The sequence below is a fragment of the Chinchilla lanigera genome, unplaced genomic scaffold (assembly GCF_000276665.1).
Source record: "Chinchilla lanigera isolate Chin_1 unplaced genomic scaffold, ChiLan1.0 scaffold00012, whole genome shotgun sequence".
Taxonomy (NCBI): domain Eukaryota; kingdom Metazoa; phylum Chordata; class Mammalia; order Rodentia; family Chinchillidae; genus Chinchilla; species Chinchilla lanigera.
This window is the reverse complement of record NW_004955413.1, coordinates 24,548,663-24,570,027: the sequence shown is the minus strand read 5'-3', so window position 1 is coordinate 24,570,027 and position 21,365 is coordinate 24,548,663. Positions and strand designations below refer to the sequence as shown.

Below are 21,365 nucleotides of genomic sequence, written 5' to 3'. Positions count from 1 at the left end.
GGCAGCTGTCAGGTTGACCCCAGGCGTGGGGCACAGCAGCCTGGGGACCACCCAACCTGCAGGATGACTGGTGCTTTGCCTCCTCTGCCCCTGGCAGGTGCCAACATCGCCTCTGGTGAAGAAGTGGCCATCAAATTAGAGTGCGTGAAGACGAAGCACCCGCAGCTGCACATCGAGAGCAAGTTCTACAAGATGATGCAGGGGGGAGGTGAGGCGAGGAGGGGCTGGGGCGGGGCTGTGAGTGTCCAGATGTTCCGGGGAGGACAGGTGGGTAGGGCGGGGGCGGGCTGTGAGCATGCAGATGATGCAGGGGAGGTGTTACAGGAAGGGTACGCTTGGGATGAGGCTGTGCCCATGCAGATGATGTGGGCTGGGGGGAGACGGCCCTGACAGACCCTCTTTCCCGGCCCCAGTGGGGATCCCATCCATCAAGTGGTGCGGGGCTGAGGGTGACTACAACGTGATGGTCATGGAATTGCTGGGGCCCAGCCTGGAGGACCTCTTCAACTTCTGCTCCCGCAAGTTCAGCCTCAAGACGGTGCTGCTCCTGGCCGACCAGATGGTGAGTCCCCCCACCTCCCCATCGGGCCAGACCGCTTCCCCCTCAGCCTCTGTTTCCCCATCATGCCAGTGGGTACACCATACCAGCTCTGCATCCTGCCTCGGGGCTGCTGGAGGAGGAGGCAGGGACAAGGACATAGCCGTCTTGGGGTGTATGTTTACAATACAGATTCCAGGCCTGACTCCAGCCTGCCAAGCCGGGCTTCTGGGGTGGGGCCCGGCACTCTCCTCCTGTGATTTTAAAGTCTGTGATCACACAGGCTGGGGGCTGGGTCCCTCCCTGTGTGGGGCACAGAGATGAATTGCTCAGCCTCTCTGAGGCTCAGTCACCTGTCGGGAGTCCCCCCTTTGCCAGTTGTAGGGATTATACGGGGGTGCTAGGCAGTACCTAGGCCAGAGTAAGTGTTAGATTGACCAAAAGGAAAGTTTTTTTAAAAATACAAAACCAGGACTGGGGAGGTAGTGCAGTGGTGAAGTATTTGCCTAAAATACGTGAGTTCCTGAATTTGATCCCCAGCACTGCTTTTTAGAAGTGTGTGTGTTTATATTAATACAGTTTTGACCTGATGTGAAATGTGCCGATCTCTTTATGGTCTGGTCTGCAGCTGGCCTACAGAGCTGCACACAGCTTGCAGTTGTAGGCCAAGTGTGCACCGTACAGGGAGAAGGGAGAAGACCTCCTAGTCTGGTGGTGAAACAGCGGCTCCGGGCAGTTCCCAGCCTCCTGCAGCCTGAGGCCCAGAGCTGGCGGGAGCTGCCTGAGGACGCATCATGTGCAAGGATAATTTGAGCTTCAGAAAATCCCTTAAAGGGAAAAGAAAGGTTTTTAAAACAAAACAAATCCCTTAAAGGGAAGCGAGGCAGAAGGGGTGACTTTGGTGTCCTTTAGAGCTAGGTGACGAGTTCCTGTGTTTAAATCCCCCCCACCCCGCCCTCCGTCTCCCCACTCTGCCCGCTGTGTGCCCTTGGCACCCTGGGTTTTGCAGTAGAACTATGCCACAGGTTTCTGCAGAGGCCCAGTTGCCTTGCCTGCTGGATCCTTGCTTCTGCATCTGCTGTTAATTTTTTTTCCTTCATCTCTTGGTCTGTCTCACAACATGTTTTATGAACTTCTTCTGAGCTCATCCGAATGTCACTTCCTCCAGGAAGCCTTCTCTGGCCTGCCCTTTGAAATCATCCTTCACAGTTGAGGACAGATCTTTCTTTCTGGCCAGTGTAGGGACCGTGTGTCATCGGCCATCTCTGGGGTCCCACTGCTGGCCCCAGCCCACTGTGGTGAAGGCCCCTCTGTTGAGCCCTTGCTAAATGACTGCTGTCCTCCTACCCCCAGATCAGCCGAATTGAGTACATCCACTCCAAGAACTTCATCCACCGGGATGTCAAGCCTGACAACTTTCTCATGGGCCTAGGGAAGAAAGGCAACCTGGTGTACATCATTGACTTTGGCCTGGCCAAGAAGTACCGGGACGCTCGCACCCACCAGCACATCCCCTACCGGGAAAACAAGAACCTGACGGGCACCGCCCGCTATGCCTCCATCAACACCCACCTGGGCATTGGTGAGTTGTGTTTGGCTGGAGGCTCCTGGACACTTGGTTTTTGATTTTGATTTTGATTTGTTTTGGGGTTTTATGAGGTAGTCTTACTATGTAGTTCAAGCTGGCCTTGAACTCACTCTGTAGCCCACGCTGGCTTCAAACTCAGAGCGATCCTCCTGCTTCAGTCTCCCACGTGGTGGGATTTCAGGCATGTGCCACCATGCTGGGCTCCTGGGGACTTTGTCGGGGGCCTCCCTGAGACAGTCCCCATTTCCCCGTTCATAGAGGTATGGATACTGGCCCCCATCCTGAGCTCTGTTGAGTGGGCACAGAGGTTTAACCCAGGCAGCTTAAGAACATGAACTTTAGTTAGTGCAAGAGCTAGATTTGACCCCGGGCCCATCTCATGCCACGGCTTGTGCCCTTGCTGTGCAGTGGGCCAGGCGAGGGGGTAGCGGTGCCCACTCGTAGTTGGTGAATGACATAGCGGCTGAGCTGGAGGAACTGGGCCCAGACAGAGCTGAGAGAGCTCTGCCTCAGGCCCTCCCCCGTGGGAGGAGGAGAGCGGGGTAAACCAGGGTTGCAGTGAGCCAAGGGGTGCTGGGGAGCCTGCCGCTCACCTCCCCTCTGCCCTTGCAGAGCAAAGCCGTCGCGACGACCTGGAAAGCCTGGGCTACGTGCTCATGTACTTCAACCTGGGCTCCCTGCCCTGGCAGGGCCTCAAAGCAGCCACCAAGCGCCAGAAGTATGAGCGGATCAGTGAGAAGAAGATGTCCACGCCCATCGAGGTCCTCTGCAAAGGCTACCCCTGTGAGTAGCTAGCCCTGGGGACAGTTCCTGTGTCTGAGGGCAAGTCAGGGCCACCCCGAGCCCAGAGAGCATTACTCACAGTGCTCTGCTGCTGCACAGCCCGGGCCTGGCTGTCCCCGCCGTGTCCCCAGCCCACGCTCATCTCCCAAGGGCCCTCTCCCAGCCTGAGTGGGCGGATGGGGGAAGGGAAGTTCTCTTCCTGTAGCTGGGGTCACGTAGGGGTCACATTCACTGCTGGGCTCTTGAACACCTGTAGCTCGGGTCTCCATGAGCGCAGTGATGGGTGGGGGTGGGCAAGGAGCCGTGACCCAGGTCCTTGGGGCAGTTACGGGAAGCGGCCCTGCTCTTCAGCGAGCTGGTTCTCTCTTCATCCTGCTCCTCTCCGGTTGAAAGAATCTATGGGGACAGTTGGTGGCCAGGGCACTGGTGGCTGCTGGGGGACCTCAGGGCATGGAGCTCACTGTGGCGCCTCTGTCCTGTGTGCCCCCAACCAGCCGAGTTCTCGACATACCTCAACTTCTGCCGCTCCCTGCGGTTCGACGACAAGCCCGACTACTCCTACCTGCGCCAGCTCTTCCGCAACCTCTTCCACCGGCAGGGCTTCTCCTACGACTACGTCTTCGACTGGAACATGCTCAAATTCGTGAGTCACCTGAAGGCCGAGGCAGGCTTGGGGGACTGGATGGGACAGCCCCTGACTCATAGGGCCCACGTGACCCAGTGGCGGGCGGGGCTCCCAGCCGATGGGAGGTATGAGCTGGACAGCGCAAGTGACTTTACTGGGGTCCCTAAGCGCCCCCTCTGCTGCTGCATCAGGGTGGCCAGCGAGGCATGGGCGGTGCTGGCGGGCCCACCCGCTGCCCTGCTGGCCACCTGCACCGTCCTCCTGCTGCTCTTGTCCTTCGTGTCCCAGGTGGCCGCCTTCTCCTCCGAGTCCCCCGTGGCCAGCCTGGACCCATGCAGAGTGGGTTCTTTCCTCCTGGTCCTGGGACCCTGGGTCTTGCTAGGCAGTCATTCTGTCTCCCTCTTTTAAGGATCCTGGGGGTGGGGTGGGGAGAAGCATTCGCCAGCCATGCCTGGAGCTCTGGAGTCCGTGAAACCCTATGTCTTCTTTCACATCTCTTCTGGAAAAGGGGGCTTCCACGAGCCAGGCTCAGCCCCGCAACAGCGAAGCTATTGCACCGCCCTGCCCCCATCCCTGGCCCCGTGCCGGGCCCTTGTGCTCACCCACATACTGGTAAGGACCCTGCGAGGCCCGACCGTTCTGAGATTCACGACTCAGCCAGTGAGCGCAAAGGCTGAACCTCAGCTGTACTCTCTCTGTCACTTCCAGGTGCCCGGCGACCCTGGGCACCCAAGGCCCCCCAGATAGACCTGTAGAAGAGGTGGAGGAGGTGGAGGAGCTGCCACCACAGAACTACTGGCCTGTGGTCTGGACTACAGGGCCCCAGTTCTGACATCGCCCGGTGTACCCGAGCCCAGCGAGGCCGGGCCTGGCGGGGCGTCGTTTGTTTGGGACAGTGGGGATGGCAAGCTGTTCCCAAGAGGAGGCCGTGCACTGGTATGACAGAAGAGGCCCTGCGAGGGATTCTTAGGAATGAATCAGCTGCCCAAGGGCCAGAACACGCGTGAAGAAGGGATAATGGCCCCTGCCAGGAAGGGCCTGGTGATCCTGGATGGGAGGACCGTCAGCAGCCTCTGTGTTGAACGTGATCTCATTAAATGTTCGCGTGTCCCGTCCTGCTATGCTTCCTTTCTCAGCGTGGCCTTGCCCTGCCCTGCCAGGTGCTGAGGACCAAGTCGTTGGTCTCCTGGATACCAAGCACACTGCTCTTGAGCTCCTCTTCTGTCTGGGCCCTAGACAACGGCCTGGTCCTATTTTCCAAGGTGGCAGACAGAGGTCAGGCAGAGAATCGATGTCACATGCTAGGGACCTACGGGAGGGGCCTCTGTTACTTTTCTCTCTAGGGATAGGGTGAGAGGTAAGTGGTGGGGCATCTTCCAGCTTGGAGTGTGGTCAAGGGCCTGGGAGTCCAAGTCTGGTTCATGGCTCCAGAGTGGGTCTTTCTTCTCTTAAACCTGTGTCCTCGACTGGCTATGTGGTGCTAACTTGAATGAATAAAATTTAAGTAAAATGGAAAATGTAGTTCCTTAGTCACCATCGCCGCATTTCGAGTTCTCAGGAACAGTGGCTGGGCGGGCAGATGGGCTCGTTTTGATCATCCTGGAAAGTTCTATGGACAGTGCTACTCCGGACGCCTCCTTCACAGCATCGCTACAGGACTATCCAGCCAACAGGATCTCTCAAGCCAGGCCAGGCGCACCCTCCCCACTATTGCTGGGGCTCCGACCCCCTTTCTGGGGTTCTCTTGGAGCAAGCTCTGGAGTATGAAGCTGGGCAGAGGTCCTCTACTAGCACCTGGCCCTGTCACCGCCAAGGTTAACCAGACCCAACAATCCCCAGCCGGGAGCACGTACAGAACACACCATGGAGACTTCGTGCAGGCTGGCCCCTGCCCGTCCTGCAGGAAGCCGCACCAACAGACAGGACTCCGTGCTGGGCTTGGACTCCCACACAGGAAGGATCTTGCCTTTGACCTTGAAGTGGCCTCCCATGTTGCTGAGCATCAGCGTCAGGGCGCTGGGTCCCCAGATACCTGGTACTGGGATGCCACGCTGTGGGTACACAGTGCCCTGTGTTCTGAGGTCCAGCCAGCTGGCCAGGAGGAAGTTGCACACAGCCAAGGATGGCGCACACACGACGCAGTGGATGCCTGGGTGACTTTGGTGTTGATCTTTTGTGCTTTCTTGTGGGCAAATAAAGACCAAAAAAGCTCTCCCTGGTGTGCGTTTGTCGAGGCGCCGCTTGGGTGGATGGAAACGCAGAGGGTCACACTGTTCCTCTTGCTGGGGGCCTGGCATTGGCCCGAGCCTGCTGGGGTGGCCGGGGGCCCGCTTCCAGTCACCCATACAGCTACTGGGTTCTTGTCACCGCACGTGTGAAGGAACCACATAGCCTCAGCAAACCTTACTTTCTCCAGCCAGGGGATGGCATTGGCCCTGCCGCAGGGTGAGTGCTGTCACTATTGTCTCTCGAGGTGGACTGTGATTTTGGCTGAGTCTCTGCAGCCAGTACCTGAGCAGTGGAGCCCAGGGTGAGGGCGGAGGTCAGGAGATGGAGTCTTGGTGCTCCCGAGCCCGCCCATGGGCTGCTGTGTGGGAGGAATGGGAGCTCCCCGAGGCGGGTCTCTGCAAGTGTCCTCTTGGGATGTACGGTGAAACCAGATGGCAGAAGATGGGGTTCAGCCCCCAGCTCTGCTCCTGCTGTTGTGGTCTGTGGGATCCTCTGACCGGCTGTGGACTCCAGGCCTCAGAGGGGGCCTAGGCAAGGGGTCACAGTGCGAGCCGGGTGCCAGGGGGAGTGACTGACCTGGGTTGGCGCCTCACTAGGCATCGAGGATCGTTGTGATGTTGGCCACTGCCCCCAGGAGTTCAGGCCCACCCCATTTCCCTAGGCAGCAGGGCCTTCTCAGCCAGGTCCCTGGGAAAGATGGCCCCTGAGCAGGGCCCCCAACTCAGCCCACAGCTCTCTCCTCCACAGATGCGGCCCCCCTCATGCCAGCCCCCCGCCCTTCCCTGTGGACGGCCCCGGGACCGACTAGGTAACCAGTGGGCGCTGCTCCCAGCCCTGTGCCTCTCCGGGCCTCTCACTTCCTCCTTGGGGGGGGTGGCAGCAGCTAGAGGGCAGGGCCTCTTTTCTCCATGGGACATCCAGCCCAGCTCCTTCCCTGGCCCCCCGAGCTACTGTCTCATGACAGGCAGCATCTGTGCGGGTGCCTTGGGCCTCCTGGCTGCAGCCCTGTAGCACCTGCCTGTCATGGCCGGGCCTGAGAGCAGGGCATGGGTGGCCGACTGGTGAAAAGAGCCCAAGGGACCTGGGCCAGGCCCTGGCCCTGCTTTCACCTAGTGTTGTCCCTCGGGACCTGTCCTTTCCTCTCTGGGCATCCCCTGCCTGTGCGCTAGGTGGGCCTCTGACTGCCTTCCCTGCTTGGTTTGGAAGCCTTACGGGGCTGAGGGTGCTTGGTACATAGAGCGGGCCAGGTCGAGAGGGCCAGGGGTGACCTTGGTCATCCTAGGGCCTTGGCACCCCCACTCCAGTTGCACAGGGAGCCTGAGCTCCCCAGACCCTGCCTTCTCCCTCTGGGTGTCGTGCGGTTTCGTCTGTCCGCACTGCGTGATCGAGCACTACTTCTGGCTCTCTTGGGTCACGGGTTCCTGCTCTATCTGCCAGGAGGCCGAGGGCCAGCACACCGTGGCCTCTGAGCTGACCGGTGTCCCCTCTCCTGTCTCTGCAGGGTGCAGCCCGGAACCCCGAGGACGTGGACCGGGAGCGGCGGGAGCACGAGCGCGAGGAGAGGATGGGGCAGCTGCGCGGATCCGCCACGCGAGCCCTGCCCCCGGGCCCACCCACGGGGGCCACTGCCAACCGGCTCCGCAGTGCGGCCGAGCCTGTGGCTTCCACCCCAGCCTCCCGCATCCAGCAAGCTGGTCAGTAGCAGCCTGGGGCTCTGGGCTGTCCCTGGGAGTCGGGTCCCCTGGTACCCATCTGAGGGTGCTCCCGCCTTGGTCTCCCTCCAGGCAATACTTCTCCCAGAGCGATCTCTCGGGTCGACCGGGAGAGGAAGGTGAGCATGAGGCTGCACAGGGGCGCACCCGCCAACGTCTCGTCCTCGGACCTCACTGGGCGGCAAGAGGTTTCCCGAATCTCAGCCTCACAGGTGAGCAGCCATGACACACGGAGCCCCCAGCTACAGGAAGCGGCCTCATTTAATCCCCTGGGGTGTCCTGAGCCCATTTCACCAAGCACAGCCAGAAACAGATCGAATTGTCCCTGGAGAATAGTAGCGCCAGGGTCTATCCTGTCACCAGGAAGCCCGCAGTTATCCTAAGCACAGGATTAGAGGGCTAGGGGAAGTCCAATGTGACGGCCCTTGCTATGGACCAGGTTTGGTCCCTGGTCGAGTCCCAGACCTGCCCCCATCCTGCCTGTGAGGACCTGGCACCATCTTGAGGGTGGCCTGGAGCAGCTGCTGTGCCTCCCCTCCCTGAGCGATGCTCTGTCCTCCAGAGCAAGCAGGGATGTCCTAGGGCCCCTGGGAGCCCACACCCCTTCTCTCGGCTTGAGGGACTTGGCAGGGTGGGGAGAGAACTGCCAACCCTCCATGGCCGGCAGCATAGGGGCTTGTCTTGAAGCTTACTACTGTACCCCATCTCTCTGCCTGCTCCCCGAAGACAAGCGTGCCATTTGACCACCTCGGGAAGTGAGGAGAGCCACCATCGGACCAGTGTTTGCTTAGGTGAGTGCTGGACACAGCGATGGCCCCAGCGGAGACCAGGTGTGGTGGAGGGTGGCCCCAAACCAAGGGTCCTTAGAAGCATAAAACCTCAGAGCCTGCCCCAGCTGGGGGCTGAGCTTCCTGTGCTAAGTTTCAGCCCCATGTGGGTCGAAAGACCATGTTCCTGCCCTTGGGCTGGTCCCATGTCCCCATTTTGTTGCTTTTCTTTCTTAGCTTTTTGAGACAGGGTTTCACTAAGCAGTTCAGGCTGCCCTTGAACTCAGTTTGTACCCCAGGCTGGCCTCAAACTCGTGGTGATCCTCCTGCCTCGGCCTCCCAAGTGCTGAGATTACAGGCGTGTGCCACCATGCCCAGCTTGTCCCTGTTTTTTTTAACATATTCTGGGAAGTTAGTTCCTAACAGGGGCTTGAGCCCTACTACAGCCCATGAGCTATTGGGTGTGGGTAGGTGGGGTTGTCCGGGCTCCCTGGGAATGTGTGTATTAGTGGGCAGTAGTTTACCCTTCAAGGGACTCAGCTCACCTCGGTCCACTAGCATGACCGGCTTTGCAGAAATACATCTGCAGATGGAGCTGGGTTGCAGAGAGGGCTTAGCTGCATCGGCCCTCAGGCCCGGGAGCCCGACTGTCTAATGCAGGGCGGGCAGCTGCGTGAGCTGGGTGGCCGTTCCCCAGAATGGAGGTGGATATGCAGGGAAGTGGAGGGCATCCTGGGTCCTCAGCTGGCTGCAGGCCGCAGAATGTAGCTTCAGGGACAGGAAGGCAGGAGCTGGAGGGAGCTCGGCCGATGTGAGGACACAGGCAGCCAGGCGCCTAATCTGTCTTCTTTCTCTCCCGTCTAGTGTCTTCACTGTATTTTCTTTTAAAAAAAAAAACAAAAAATGATGGAAAAAAAAAACCACTCAAATGAACAAAAAGAAAAAACCCAGCACAAAACCAACGATGGATTTTATTTCTTTGATTTATGTTGCCAGTGGCAAAAAGATAGGATGCCCTTCACACTGAGGATTCTGGTCACCTTGCCGTGCCCACTGCCCCTAGCCTTCAGGCTGCCACCTGCTCCCCCACAACACCAGGTCACAGGAGCCAGCCGGCACGGCCCCACCCCAGCCACCCATCCCTGCATTACGCAGCACCTGCAGGAGGGGACCCTCTCAGCGCTGGAGATGCCGCGGTCGGAGGTGGCCCGAGGAGCACGTGTCGGAGCGGCGTGGTCATAGAAGGCAGGTCCCAGCGGATTTCAGGCACCTCAGAACCAGCCAAACAGACACACCGAGTCCCAGCCTCTGAGACGCCAGGGGGCAGCTTTCGGTGTTGGGCTCTCCCGGTATCCTCCAGGGCATTCGGGTCCCTTGGGCACCTCTTCGTGAAGACCCCACCCCCATGGGTGGAGAGGCGAGGGCCACGCTGCCTCGTGTGCGTGTGACCTGTGATCCCAGAACAGCGGGTGCCCACCCCACCTGCCAGGCCAAGCTTCTGTTCTCCTCCCCCAACAAGGATGGGGGGACAGTGTCCTCCACATCACTCAGGGCACAGAGGGTCCTGCCACCACTCCCCAGTGCCAGCCAGTGGCGGCCCCATCTTCCACTCCTGGTCCGAGGCAGCGTCCATCCGTGGAGGCTCTCCCGGACAGCGTCGGCAGTGTCTCATCAGTCACTCCCTGGTCTCGACAGTCGCCCAAGGTCCACCCTCCCCGGGTCCTGCCTTTTCGTGGAGGAGCCTGGAGTCAGGGCTCAGTGTTGGATTTCTTCATCCTTTCTAGTTGACATCTGTTTTTTTTATTTTTGTTTGTTTTCTCCATGTGTGTATTTCCTAATTTATTTACCTCTGTTTCCCCTTCTTTTTTTTTTTTTTTTTTAAAGAGCAAAGCTTTTTATTACTTTATAATTTAAAAAACTGAAAAAAAAAATACTGAAGAACTTTGGGGGGAATTTTGTACTTTTTTCCTGTGTAAATATTGGACTTTTTTGAGCTTTATTGTGGTTGTTAATTTGAAGTAATAAAGTAGAAAAGAATAAAGTGACACAAGAACCCTTTGTCACCTCTTTGGCCTTGGAGTTTCTTCCCAGCAGACCAGAAGTGAGCTTTGCCTGAGTAGTACAGGTCACTGAGAATAAGACCCTAACTGTGGAAGTGGACGTGGCTGAGGTCATTGTCGCCTTACATCCAGGGGGTCTTGGAGAACTTGTGTGTAGACAGGTGACACCTGAGAATCTTGTTACAGTGAAGCGTCTGACTCAGGAGCACTGGGGTGGGGCTGAGGGTGTGCACACAACACAGCCCACTGGTTCTCAAGCTCCTCACCAGGTTGATATGCACACAGGAGTTCTGAGTGATAGCCAGGTGTGGTGGTGCACGCCTTTGATCCCAGCACTTGGGAGGCTGAGGCAGGAAGATCACTACAGAGTTTGAGGCCAACCTGAACTAAATAGTGAGTTCAAGGCCAGTCCGGACTACACAGATCCTGTCTCAAAAAAAGTTGGAGATGCAACCTGTTCATGGCCCTGTCCTCCAAAGAAACAGTCCAGGGTTTAAATGACTTCTAGGGGCAACACTCTGGTGGCAGAGCCTGGGAGCAAGGAGGGCTCTGAAACGGTTTCGTGGGCTCTGTGTGGTCCTAAACATATCCCAGTGCCTCTTCCAGGGCTGGCATCTGACAACCTAGTGACACCAAAGCCTGGCTCATGCACCTGGAAGAGGGGCTCCTGCTGGCACCCCTGTGTGAAGTTCAGACAAAGCTGGGTCCCTATCAGACACTAGGGACCCAGGTGCATTGCCCAAAGCCGAGGAACAGCGGGGCCCTGGAACTACAGTGACTCCCAAGACCCGGTCACACGGAACCAGCAGTCAACCCACGAAGTGTCATTTTTTTCCCCACACCCCCACCTGGCTGATGTGGTGCTGGGGCTGCAGGCTGGAGTCCCCAGCCCCTCCTTCCCCTGCCCAGGGGACCTTCTGTGCTGGACACCTGGCCACACAGTCTGCATCAACTGTGGCCCAAAGGGAAACTACCAGGAACTAATTTGTTTTGAGATAGGATCTCGCTTTGTAGTTCAGATTGGCCTTGCTCTCGGAACTGTAGCGCAGACTGATCTTGAACTCAGGGCAAACCACCTGCCTCAGCCTCCCAAGTGGTGGGATTACAGGCCCGCACCACCACGCCTGGCAAAGAAACACTTCCTATTTATGTCTTTTGCAGTGACTGTGATAATTCCTAATAACACTAATGTGTTTACTTGCTGTATCCTACAATACATGTAAGGTTTAAAATAACAGTTTTAGTATTACTGCCAAAAATAAACCTATGGAGTAAACAACTTCAGAAATATCTTTTCCTGGCTCACTCTGGATGTGTTCTCAGAGTACAGTGCTAGAAGTAACTTGAAGTAATTCTCTACTCTGTGTAGTTATTTCATCAATTTTAATAAGGACCAAATGCTCCCCGCTTCCCCAATTTGGTTTAATTTCATTTTTCGGATGTGAGATGTTTACATTCATGAAAGTCATGCTGTACAAAAAAAAAAATGGCCCAGCCTGTTCCTCCCTGTCATGTTTATCAGTTTCTGGTTTATTCTTCAGGCGGTTTTTGGTTTTGGTTTTTTGTGATTGTTTTTTTGAGAACAACTCGATAGGTAGTTCAGGCTGGCTTTGAACTCACAGTGACCCTCCTGCCTCAGCCTCCCACGTTCTGGGATTACAGTTGCGTGCTGATGGTTTCTGATTCAGGAAGTGAATGTAGGTGGGTGGAGTGGTGGCTGGCATTAAGGAAGTGACATTAAGCGGAGGGATGACCAGGATGCATCAGCCTTACAGACTTGCCAAACAATCACCGGAAATTGGGCTCAGACCAGAGAGGGCAAACATGCAGCCCTGAGTCATTTTCACAAAGGCAGGACACACACCATCTAGCTTGGGGTGCCAGGGCTGCTGAGGTGTTGGATGGCAGTGCAGCAGGGTTCAGGGGGAGGGTGGGGAGCACAGGGTCACTTGCAGAGGGCTGGGTGTCGGACAGTCCAGGGAGCTGCCTATGTTATCCTCAGTTTATTGATGACACCACCAAGGCACAGAAAAGACTTCACAGCAGTAATGGTAACGGCCCATTTCAAACCCAAGATGTGAGTCTTAGCTTCCGGGCCCACAGCTCTGCAGTGGAAAGACAGGATAGCAGATGGCTTGCCCCAATCCTGAAGTCACCTAGGGACAAAGGAGAAAGGGATGGTGTCCGGTGTCAAGGAAGGTGTTACAGAGATATTTGACTTGAGCTTGGAGATGTCGGGGGGGGGGGGGGGGGGGGGTGGGGGGGGGGGGGGGGGGGGGGGGCGGTCTCTGGGCTGAGATGGAGAAAATTGTTCCCAGCAGAGGTAGTAACATGTGCAAAGGCCCAGAGGTTTGATGTAGTGAAATCAAGGACTTCGTAGTGTGGCAGAGGGAGGAGGCACAGCCAGATTCTGCAGTAATGGCCGTGAGTCTCCTGCTCCCTTCTTGTGAGCAGCTCATAGTACTGAGACCTGGTTTCTACATCTGTAAAATGGGAAGCATCATGCTCTAAAGGTGCTATTTCTCTCCCTTAACCCAAGTTCTTGCCTGGCTGCACCAGCCAGCACCTGCAGCGTGGAAAGAAGTCCTGTGGACTTCAACCTGGGGAGCATAGTCTGGCCACAGGGGCAGAGGAAGAGAAAGAGAGGAGGGAGAAGGGTTAGGAATTTGTGATTGGTCACACCCAGGCAGGAGGCAGAGAGGAGTCAGGAGGCTCTGGGGTTACCTGCCTGGGGACCTGGGAGAGCAGAGAGCAAGCTAGACTGTGTGGGGGAGAAATTTATTCCCAGTCCCAAACCTCAGATGACAGCCATGGGGCGAGGGGAAGTACTCACCTGGGAGGGGCAGAGCATCCAGGAAGGAGCATGTGGTATTGGGGCGGGGCGGGATGTCAGGATTGGTAGTCAGCCTGCTCAGAGGACCAGGGCAGTGGAAAAGAGACCAAAAAAAGAGGTCTACCCGGCCACCACCCCCCAGCTCCTTTTTTAAAAAAACAGTTAAACTGGGCACAGTTGTGTCTGTCATCCCAGCAGTCAGGAGGCTGAGGCAGGAGGATCCTGAGATCAAGGCCAGCCTAAGTTAAGAGTTATAATTTATGTACCAAAAACTGTGCATATGCTAAGCACATAGCTCATTTGCTTTTTACCTGCACCTGTGTGATCAGACCAGGGCGAAGATGTAGGAGTTGCCGGTTCCCTCTGCTTCAGTCCCATTTGGATTCTCTTCCATGGCCTGCTCCTCCCCAGCGCACACAGTCTGCTCTTCTGGGTTCTGTCACAGGTTCTCTCGGGAGAAGAGTGGGTCCAGGAGAGGAGAAGGAGGCCTGAGCTCAGGACAGAGACCGGAAGGGAAAGGCCTGGCAGGATCTTCATGGGGTCCACTTGGGAGGCAGCTGTGGGAGCCCAGGGGCTGCAGGTGTTTTGCTGCTGAACAACCCTTGAGGAGCCAAAGCCTGGGCAGCTCCCCGTGCACCTCACTCCCTGCACAAGCATAAGGGACCTCGTGTCACGGGCCTGCGCCCCGGGGCAGTGGCACCCCTCCTCCATTCACTGCCTGTCCCCTTCCTGCCCTCTGACACCCCCTGCCCCAGGGTCTCCAGGGAGAAGGAACATCGGGCAAACTCCCAAAGCCAGCTCCAACAACAGCCCCTGCAGCAGAGCGTTAGCAGAGGAAAAGCTTTCTACTAGCGTCCTCTCCGCCCCCTCTCCCTCCCGCCCGCCATCATGCTCTATTTCAGGAACAGGTATGGCCGTAGCTAAGGCTGCGAGTGTGGAACCCGCACACCCTCTCCCTAAGTCCACCACACAGGCACACCAGGAGCACATGGAGTCTTTCGGAGGAGTGAGCACATTCCAAGCTCCAAGCCAGGCGTGGTGGTGCACACCTGTGATCCCAGCGCTCAGAGGCTGAGGCAGGAGGATCGCTATGAGTTCAAGGCCAGCCGGAACTACACAGTAAGGACTCTTGTCTCAAACTAACAACAAAAAATACATCCTGTACGTTCCAAGCTCCCACCTCACGCTGCTCAGCCTGCACTTCCGGTGACTCTCTCCTGAAGCACTCCTCCCTGGGCTCAAGCCTTTCCCTGCTCTAAGCGTGCTGGGAAGGGAGAAGGGGCCTGGGCTGTCTCAGTGTCTGGGAGACACCAAGCCCCTTTCTGCTCCTCCTCCTTCCTCAGGCCTCCTCCTCATTCCAGCCAGGAGGCATCACCAGCAACTGCCCTGAGGACTGTGCAGGAGGCTTCCGGTCCAGGCTTCCCTCTCCCCAGGCTGGGCTGCTGAGCAGGGGAGGATGATGGGATGCAAGTGCAGCCGGGCAGCGGCTGGGTGAGGAGCAGGGGCCTCGGCCCTGGAGCTGCCAGGAGGAGCGCAGCCCGGTTAAGGAGCCTCCTTGGAGCTCCCCCTTCCTGGAGGCAGGCAGACTGCAGTCTGAGCTCCTGGGCCCCTTCGGAATGCCTCTCATGTAATTATTCCTCCCAAGGCCTTTCATCCCAGCATCTTCAAAGCACCTGTGATTAAACTGTACCCCACCCTGCCCTTTGAAGTCACCCCACCCAGGTTCACGGGGCAGGGCAGGCAGGAGAAGTCCTGGAAGTCCAGCGGTGGCACAGCCTGCCTCTGCTTTCTCCTCCTCTCCTCCCCATGCCCTTGTGAAGTCCTCCTGGAGGAACCCAGCACCGGCGTACAGCTCCTCTCCGCCCACACCCACAGGGGACCTCCCTTTCCTGACCCTTGGCTTCGGCCTGGGATTTTGTAGAGAATCTGACCGTACTGGAGGTGATTCCAGGGGAACCACTGGGAAGACAGGAAGTCCTGCTGTTAGGCCCACTGGGTAAGACTGAGGTGGGACTTACCCGGCCCCTGACAGGGAAGGGACCGTTCCTCTCCTGTGTCTCCTGCTCAGGCTCTTCTCACAGCAAACCACATAGTAAATCACCCTTAGGCCACACACACGGCCCAGCGGGGTCCCCCGAAATGGCTTCATTCTGCTTCCTGGTGGCCACTGATGTCCTGGATGTCACAGTCCGGAAGGCAAGGACTGTGTGATAGCGGAAGCATTTTCTCTTGCAGGCTGATTGCCACCAGTGGAGTGGGAGTGGGTCCTGGGTTCACTTCCCAGACATCCATAGGGCTCGCTTGTGCCAAGCTGCTCAGGGTGGCCTTGGCCAAGTAACATTGACACCCTGTGCCTCAATTTCCCCACCTGTCAAATGGCAGTCCCTGCTGCTTGCTAAGATAACTGTCAGCTTCATACATGCCTTCTATACATGCTTTCCAGCTCAATAAAGAGTAGTTTTGATGAAGAGGAAGAGGACCCTAAGGCTAACCCTTGTGTGCCGAGTTCTGGAGACACAAAAAGAGCTAAGGTCTGGTTCTGTTTGCTTTCCCTTTGTGTGAACACCTATTCTCCAGACTTTTAGAAACTTTCTGCCGGGGATATAGCTCAGCAGCACAGAGCCTGCCCAGCGAGCTCAAGGTCATAAGTTTGATTCCCAGTACCAAAAAAATAAAAGATCTGTAAAAAGAAAGAAAGAAGTTTCCTACACATTTAAAATCACACACATACCAGGTATGGTGTTGCACACTTATAACCCCAGCATTCAGGAGGCTGAGGCAGGAGAGTCATCATGAATGCAAGACCAGCCTGGGCTACATAGCAAGACCCTGTCTAAATAAAATAAAATAAAATAAAATAAAATAAAATCACACACACATAGCACACATATATTTGCATAAATGCAGTATCTACTCACTGTATGTTATTCTGTATATTTCCCCCTTTTCCACTTAATCACACCCAGGTAACAGGTTTTATGAGGGACCTGAAAGAGTGATAGGAATTTAGGAAGAGGAAAGGGCTGGAGGCAGGAATGAGGAAGAGTGTGTCAGCATGGAGTAGGTTTGTTCCAAAACAGCTCATGGGACCTGTTTACGTTTCTCACTCCTAAACAGGCATTTCAGAAAAGTCCTTCTTTTTCTTTTTTTTTTTTTTGTACTGGAACTCGAACTCAGAACCTTGGGCTTGCCACACAGGCACTGTGCCGCTGAGCTATCCCAGGCCCAACACAGGCCTTCTTACCTGGCTTATTATCATAAGTGGAGCTGCAGTGCTGGGGAACTGAACCCAGGGCCTCGTGCATGCTGGAGAAGTGATCTACCACTGAGCGACACTGCCAGCCCCAGAAATAGCACTTACTGAGCGGTTTTAATATGCCAGGCCTTGTACTAACAGCCTTCCCTGTGTTATTTCATTTAATCTAGTGCATACCTCCGCCCCCAAAGGATGGTTCTGGTATTGGGCCCGTTTTACAGATAAGGAAGCTAAGGCTTGAGAGACTTGTCCAAGATCTCACAGTAGTGGAGCTGGGATTTCAACCAAGTGTTCTGACCCTGGCATAGGCTACGGGCTCCAAAGAGCCACCCTACACTAATGGCTCTGTCCTGGCTCTCCATCTCTCCTCCTGGGTGACGTTACACCTTAGCCCTGTCCCTGATCTTCCTTTCTGGGTGACTCTGGAAAAAGCCACCTAAACTCCCTGAGATGCAGAACATCTAAGGCTCTTTTCTTCCCTCAGCACACTTTTTTTTTTTTTGAAACAGGATCTTGCCATGTACCCCGGGCTGCCCTCAACTTGTGGCAATTCTCCTGCCTCAGCCTTTTGAGGGCTAGGATTGATCACAGGTACACTGAGCTTACAGCCATGTGCCACCACGCCCGGCTCCTTCCCAGCACTCTTAGTTCTTCTGGTCACGGACACCTCAGTTTTCCTTCTAGGACTCACCCCTCACTAGGTACTTTTCTAGGAAGGGGCTAACTCCACTCACTGTCTCCAGGGGTGGGGCTGTGATCCAGGCCTGGCCAACTGGGACTCTGCATTTCTTCTACAGACGGTGACTGGCTGTGACTCAAGATGGGCCAGTCTGAAGTGATCCTGGGGAATAGTTTGGAATTCTTGGGAAAGAGGTACAATTTCTGCCCCTGGGGTGAAAGGGTAAAAGGCCACCTGGGAATTTGGCCACACACACACACACACACACACACACACACACACCAAATGGAAATAGCAGCCCAACAATCCTGTGTAAAGCCTCAAATCCAGTTCTTCCTTAACCTAATTAAGTAAGGCCATAAATGCTCTGCCTTTGTTTAACATAGGTCGAATGGAGTTTTTGTCCATTTCAACCAAAAAGACCTAACTCCACAGGACAGTTCAGTCGCCTGGTAGACAGCAGCATGACTGTCAGCCCAAATACTGTGCTGTTTTTAATATATATTTATCAGGCAATCTTGCTACATGATTCATTCTTACAACTCACTTATTGATAGGGAAACTGAGGCACAGTCAGATTCTTTTTCCCCTTCCATAGCTGACATCCAGCAGTGGGGCAGACTTTTTTTGTTTTTTGTCTGTGGATATTTACTGAACCGGGCAGGGGAGGATGTAGAAAGAAGGCCGACCTGAATCTCTACCCTGGAGACAACCTCAGTCTGGTAGGGGTGCCGGATGCATGCGGATGAATTATGATACACAGAATGGAACAGTACAGCATTTCTTTAAAATAACTTCTTTTTAATCTTAGTTTGAAAATACTAAGCCATACCTGCTGGCTCACACCTGTGATCTCAGAATTTAGGAGACTGAGGCAGGAAGATTGCAAGTTCGAGCTCAGCCTGGGCAACTTGACCACTCAGTGAGACCCTGTTTTGAAATAAAAACAAAAAAAAGGGCTGGGGATTTAGTGCAACATGAAAGCCCTGGGTTCAATCCTCCCTCCCTCCCTCTCTCTCTCTCTCTCTCTCTCTCTCTCTCTCTCTCTCTCTCACACACACACACACAGAGGAAAATATCATATGCTTTTGCAAACACATTTTGGAAAATACAGAGAAGCAAAAACAGAATAATCAATGCCCATAATCCTGGCATTTAAAAAGATCCCTTGATAGATCATTTGTTAGCTCTCCTTCTAATCTTTCCTCTTAGTATTTGTTCTTTTTATAGAATTTAGACCAGGTTGTCACACAGAGGTATTACTATCCTCTTCACCTAATACTAGTCCCAATTATCTCCTCTATAGACATTACTAGCCATGTGTAAAGAGACTTTTTTTTTTTTGTCTTTTTGAGACAGGGTCTTGCTATGCAGTTCAGGCTGGCCTTGAGCTCACTTTGTAGCCCAGGCTGGTGTGAAACTTGCAACGATCCTCCTGCCTCAGCCTCTCGAGTGCTGGGATTACAGGAGTGCACCGCCAAACCTGCTTTAAGAGACTATTTTAATATCATAAGCTGCCAGTGTGTAGATCTACCATAATTTACTCAATCATTCTTCAATGACTTTCAGGTTATTGCCAACTCTTTGCTGGGGATAAACCAACAAAAACAGAATGACAGGAAGTGGGGGTGTGTCTCAGTGGTAGAGCATGTGTTTTGTGTGTGCAAGGCCCCACATTCAACCCCCAGCACCAAACAAAGGAGCCAACAGATGATATCTCCCTTCATCCCTGAAGGAAGCCAGCTGTTCCATGAGCAGAAAGGGGTGGCACTGGCAGTGTGGAAAGACATGCTTTCTTATTTGGCAGTGGTAGGTGTAAAAGACACTAGAGGGCTGGGAAACATAGTTACAACTGTCCAGAAGCTAAAGTGGCCTGAGCAAGGGTGGTCGCCATAGACCTGGAAAGGAGCCCAGACGGCTGGGTCGTGCCCACCAGTCAGGACTATGTGTTTATCTCCACCTTGGAAAGCCTGGGGTTTCCTCCCAACAAGGACCAACCAACTAGGGCTCCCGGTGCCACCTGCTGACCTGCTCGGCCGCCAGGCCAGGTGACTCTCTGTGTTTGAGCCCGTCTGGCAACCCATACCTAAAAATACCCTCCACCTGCCTTTGCCCCTGTCAGCCTGGGGCCTCTGTAAGTTGAGACCCATGAATGCCCTTGAAGAGCTGGGACTAAGGTCCCGAATTTGGATACAGTTGGCCTGACAGCTCTGGTGGGAACTGTATCAGGCAATGACTGGTTTGTAAGCATTATAGATGTGGTGATAATTGCAACAAGGACTTTACCCTGGAAGGATTAGTGTAGGGAGAGAGAAATGGGAGGTCAAAAGCAAATGATGACACTGCAGTTCATAAGCCTGGTCCCCACCCTAAAGGACTTCAGACCTAGGACAGAAGGAAATTTTCTATGGGATTTTGCTATTCTAGGATATTTGGGGTTTTTCTTTGGTTTGTTTGTTTTTTGTCTTTTTGAGACAGGGTCTTGCTATGTAGTTCAGGCTGGCCTTGAGCTCACTTTGTAGCCCAGGCTGGTCTCGAACTCACAATGATCCTCCTGCCTCAGCCTTCCGAGTACTGGGATTACAGGCATGCGCCACCATGCCTGATCTTCCATAAAGAAAAAGATACTGTTCTTTTGTTTCCTGATGTAACTCCAGTATGTAGCACAAGGGCTGGCATGGTGAACACAGGTAAAAAGTATCTGTAGCAGGAACAAATATCCTACAACAGCTGGTTACATCAGGAAACAATATCTTTTTCTTTTTTCAGTACAGGAGTTTGCAGCCAGGGCTTCAGCAGGCAAGTGCTATACCACTGAGCCACGTGACCAGTCTGGGACCAAAGTCTTTGCCATCATGGAGTTTATGCTCTACTGCAAGAAGACAAACAGTAAAGCAGGCAGACCATGTGGTACGATAGAAAGGAAATGTTACTGGGGAAAAAGAGCAGGGTGAAGGGGGCAAAAGGAGTACATGTGAGGGGTGTGCAAGTTTTACTAGGGCAAGGGTCTATTTTGGTACCTGGGGGAGCCGAGGTCCCAGCAGAGGAAACAGCAGTGCAAAGGCCTTGTGGCTGAGTGTGTCTGACTTGTTCTAGGAAGGCAAGGGGTTAGTGCAGAGGGAGAGGTTAGGAGATAAGGTAGGAGATAAGGTCACACTTGTCGGGGCAGGAGGAATGTTAGATCTAGGCTTTGTGTGGACTTGTAAGGACTTTGGCTTTTATTTAGAATGAAACGAAGAGTACTCGGAAGGCTTTGAGCGAAGTGTTGTCTTGCCCTAGAGTTATATGTTCATTTTGCAGTGCTGGGGATTGAACCCAGGACCTTGCACTCAAACATTGACTTAGGTTTTAAAAGAATCCCTCTGATTCTCTCATTAACGTAGAACAGACCAGAGGGCAAGATCAGAAAAAGGAGAAAAAGGGAGCTGGGTTGGGAGACACTTGCAGTAATCCTGGGCAGTGGGTGGTGGCCGTAGGGGTGGGTGGAAGAGGTCAGAGTCTAGACAGGTAGGGTCAGTAGGATTTCCGGTATGGCTGTAGGAGTCCTGGCCTGGGGACAGGAGCCGGAGTGGCCCACAGCTGCTGGGGAAAGGCTGCAGGAGAGCAGGCTTGCTTGTGTGTTGACAGAAAGGTGGGCTTGGACCTCCACCAGGTGTTAGTAGACAGCTTGGGAGTCCAAGCTGGAGATAGCGATAAACTTGTGGATCTTGAGCACATCAACTCAGAACCTGAGGATATTTTATCTCCAGTTAACTGGGTGAGATGTGGGCAGGAAACGGAGATGGACCAGGCGGCTGTAACGGTACCTGCAGCATCCAACTAGTTAGGCCCCTGAGAGAGGTGCTAAGCGGGGTAGGAGGAAAAAAGCCTCTTGAGCTTTGTAATTTCACCTCGGTACTGCATACGCCCATCCACAGTTCCACACGCATCCTTCACGCAACAAGTAACCGCTGCATTTTGTACCTTCAAAACAGACTTACAAGGAGGGTGAAGCACTAGCCAGCCACTGTGTCAAGGACAGAGTGTACCCGGGGGTTCTGTCTTGGAGCACCGGGAAGTTCTGTGATGGGCGGGTGTCTTTGACAGAATGTCTGCGAGCTGCAGGCGACTGGTGTGGCGCGCCAGCCGGTAGAGGCGCACAGGGATTCGCGGCGCGGCCCCTTTAAGACCGGGAGGGTGATCTCAGCCGCGCGCTCTCTGCCCTGCCCTTCCCGACGGCGCCCCCCGTTGCGCATGCGCGGGTGCACTCCGCTGGGCTCCGACGCGCCGGCGGCGGCCAGACCGGGGCTGTGGCG

General features: G+C 54.8%; 1 protein-coding gene and 1 long non-coding RNA gene across 8 annotated transcripts in view; one reads left to right on the top strand and one right to left on the bottom strand.

Moving 5' to 3' along the window:
• Positions 1–9,139, top strand: part of Csnk1e (casein kinase 1, epsilon) — a 30,781-nt gene extending 21,642 nt beyond the window's left edge. For 2 of the 6 annotated variants that reach the window (XM_005379247.2, XM_005379248.2), the window contains exons 3-12: positions 98–208; positions 414–562; positions 1,892–2,120; positions 2,739–2,909; positions 3,404–3,552; positions 6,511–6,571; positions 7,265–7,457; positions 7,548–7,687; positions 8,202–8,266; positions 9,107–9,139. In XM_005379247.2, coding sequence (XP_005379304.1) covers positions 98–208; positions 414–562; positions 1,892–2,120; positions 2,739–2,909; positions 3,404–3,552; positions 6,511–6,571; positions 7,265–7,457; positions 7,548–7,687; positions 8,202–8,218 — 1,220 coding nt within the window. In that variant the 3' untranslated portion in view covers positions 8,219–8,266; positions 9,107–9,139. The other 4 variants (XM_005379250.2, XM_005379252.2, XM_013511622.1 and 1 more) reach the window with 4 other exon arrangements.
• Positions 9,140–12,292: 3,153 nt separating this feature from the next.
• Positions 12,293–17,208, bottom strand: LOC102016689. 2 transcript variants are annotated; one of them, XR_001232956.1, is made up of 3 exons: positions 17,126–17,208; positions 13,447–13,780; positions 12,293–12,458 (listed from the first exon to the last, which is right to left on the bottom strand). It is a non-coding gene; the product is annotated as an uncharacterized LOC102016689 (long non-coding RNA). The 2 variants fall into 2 exon arrangements; XR_260105.2 differs by lacking the exon at positions 17,126–17,208 and adding an exon at positions 14,316–14,650.
• Positions 17,209–21,365: the final 4,157 nt, after the last annotated feature.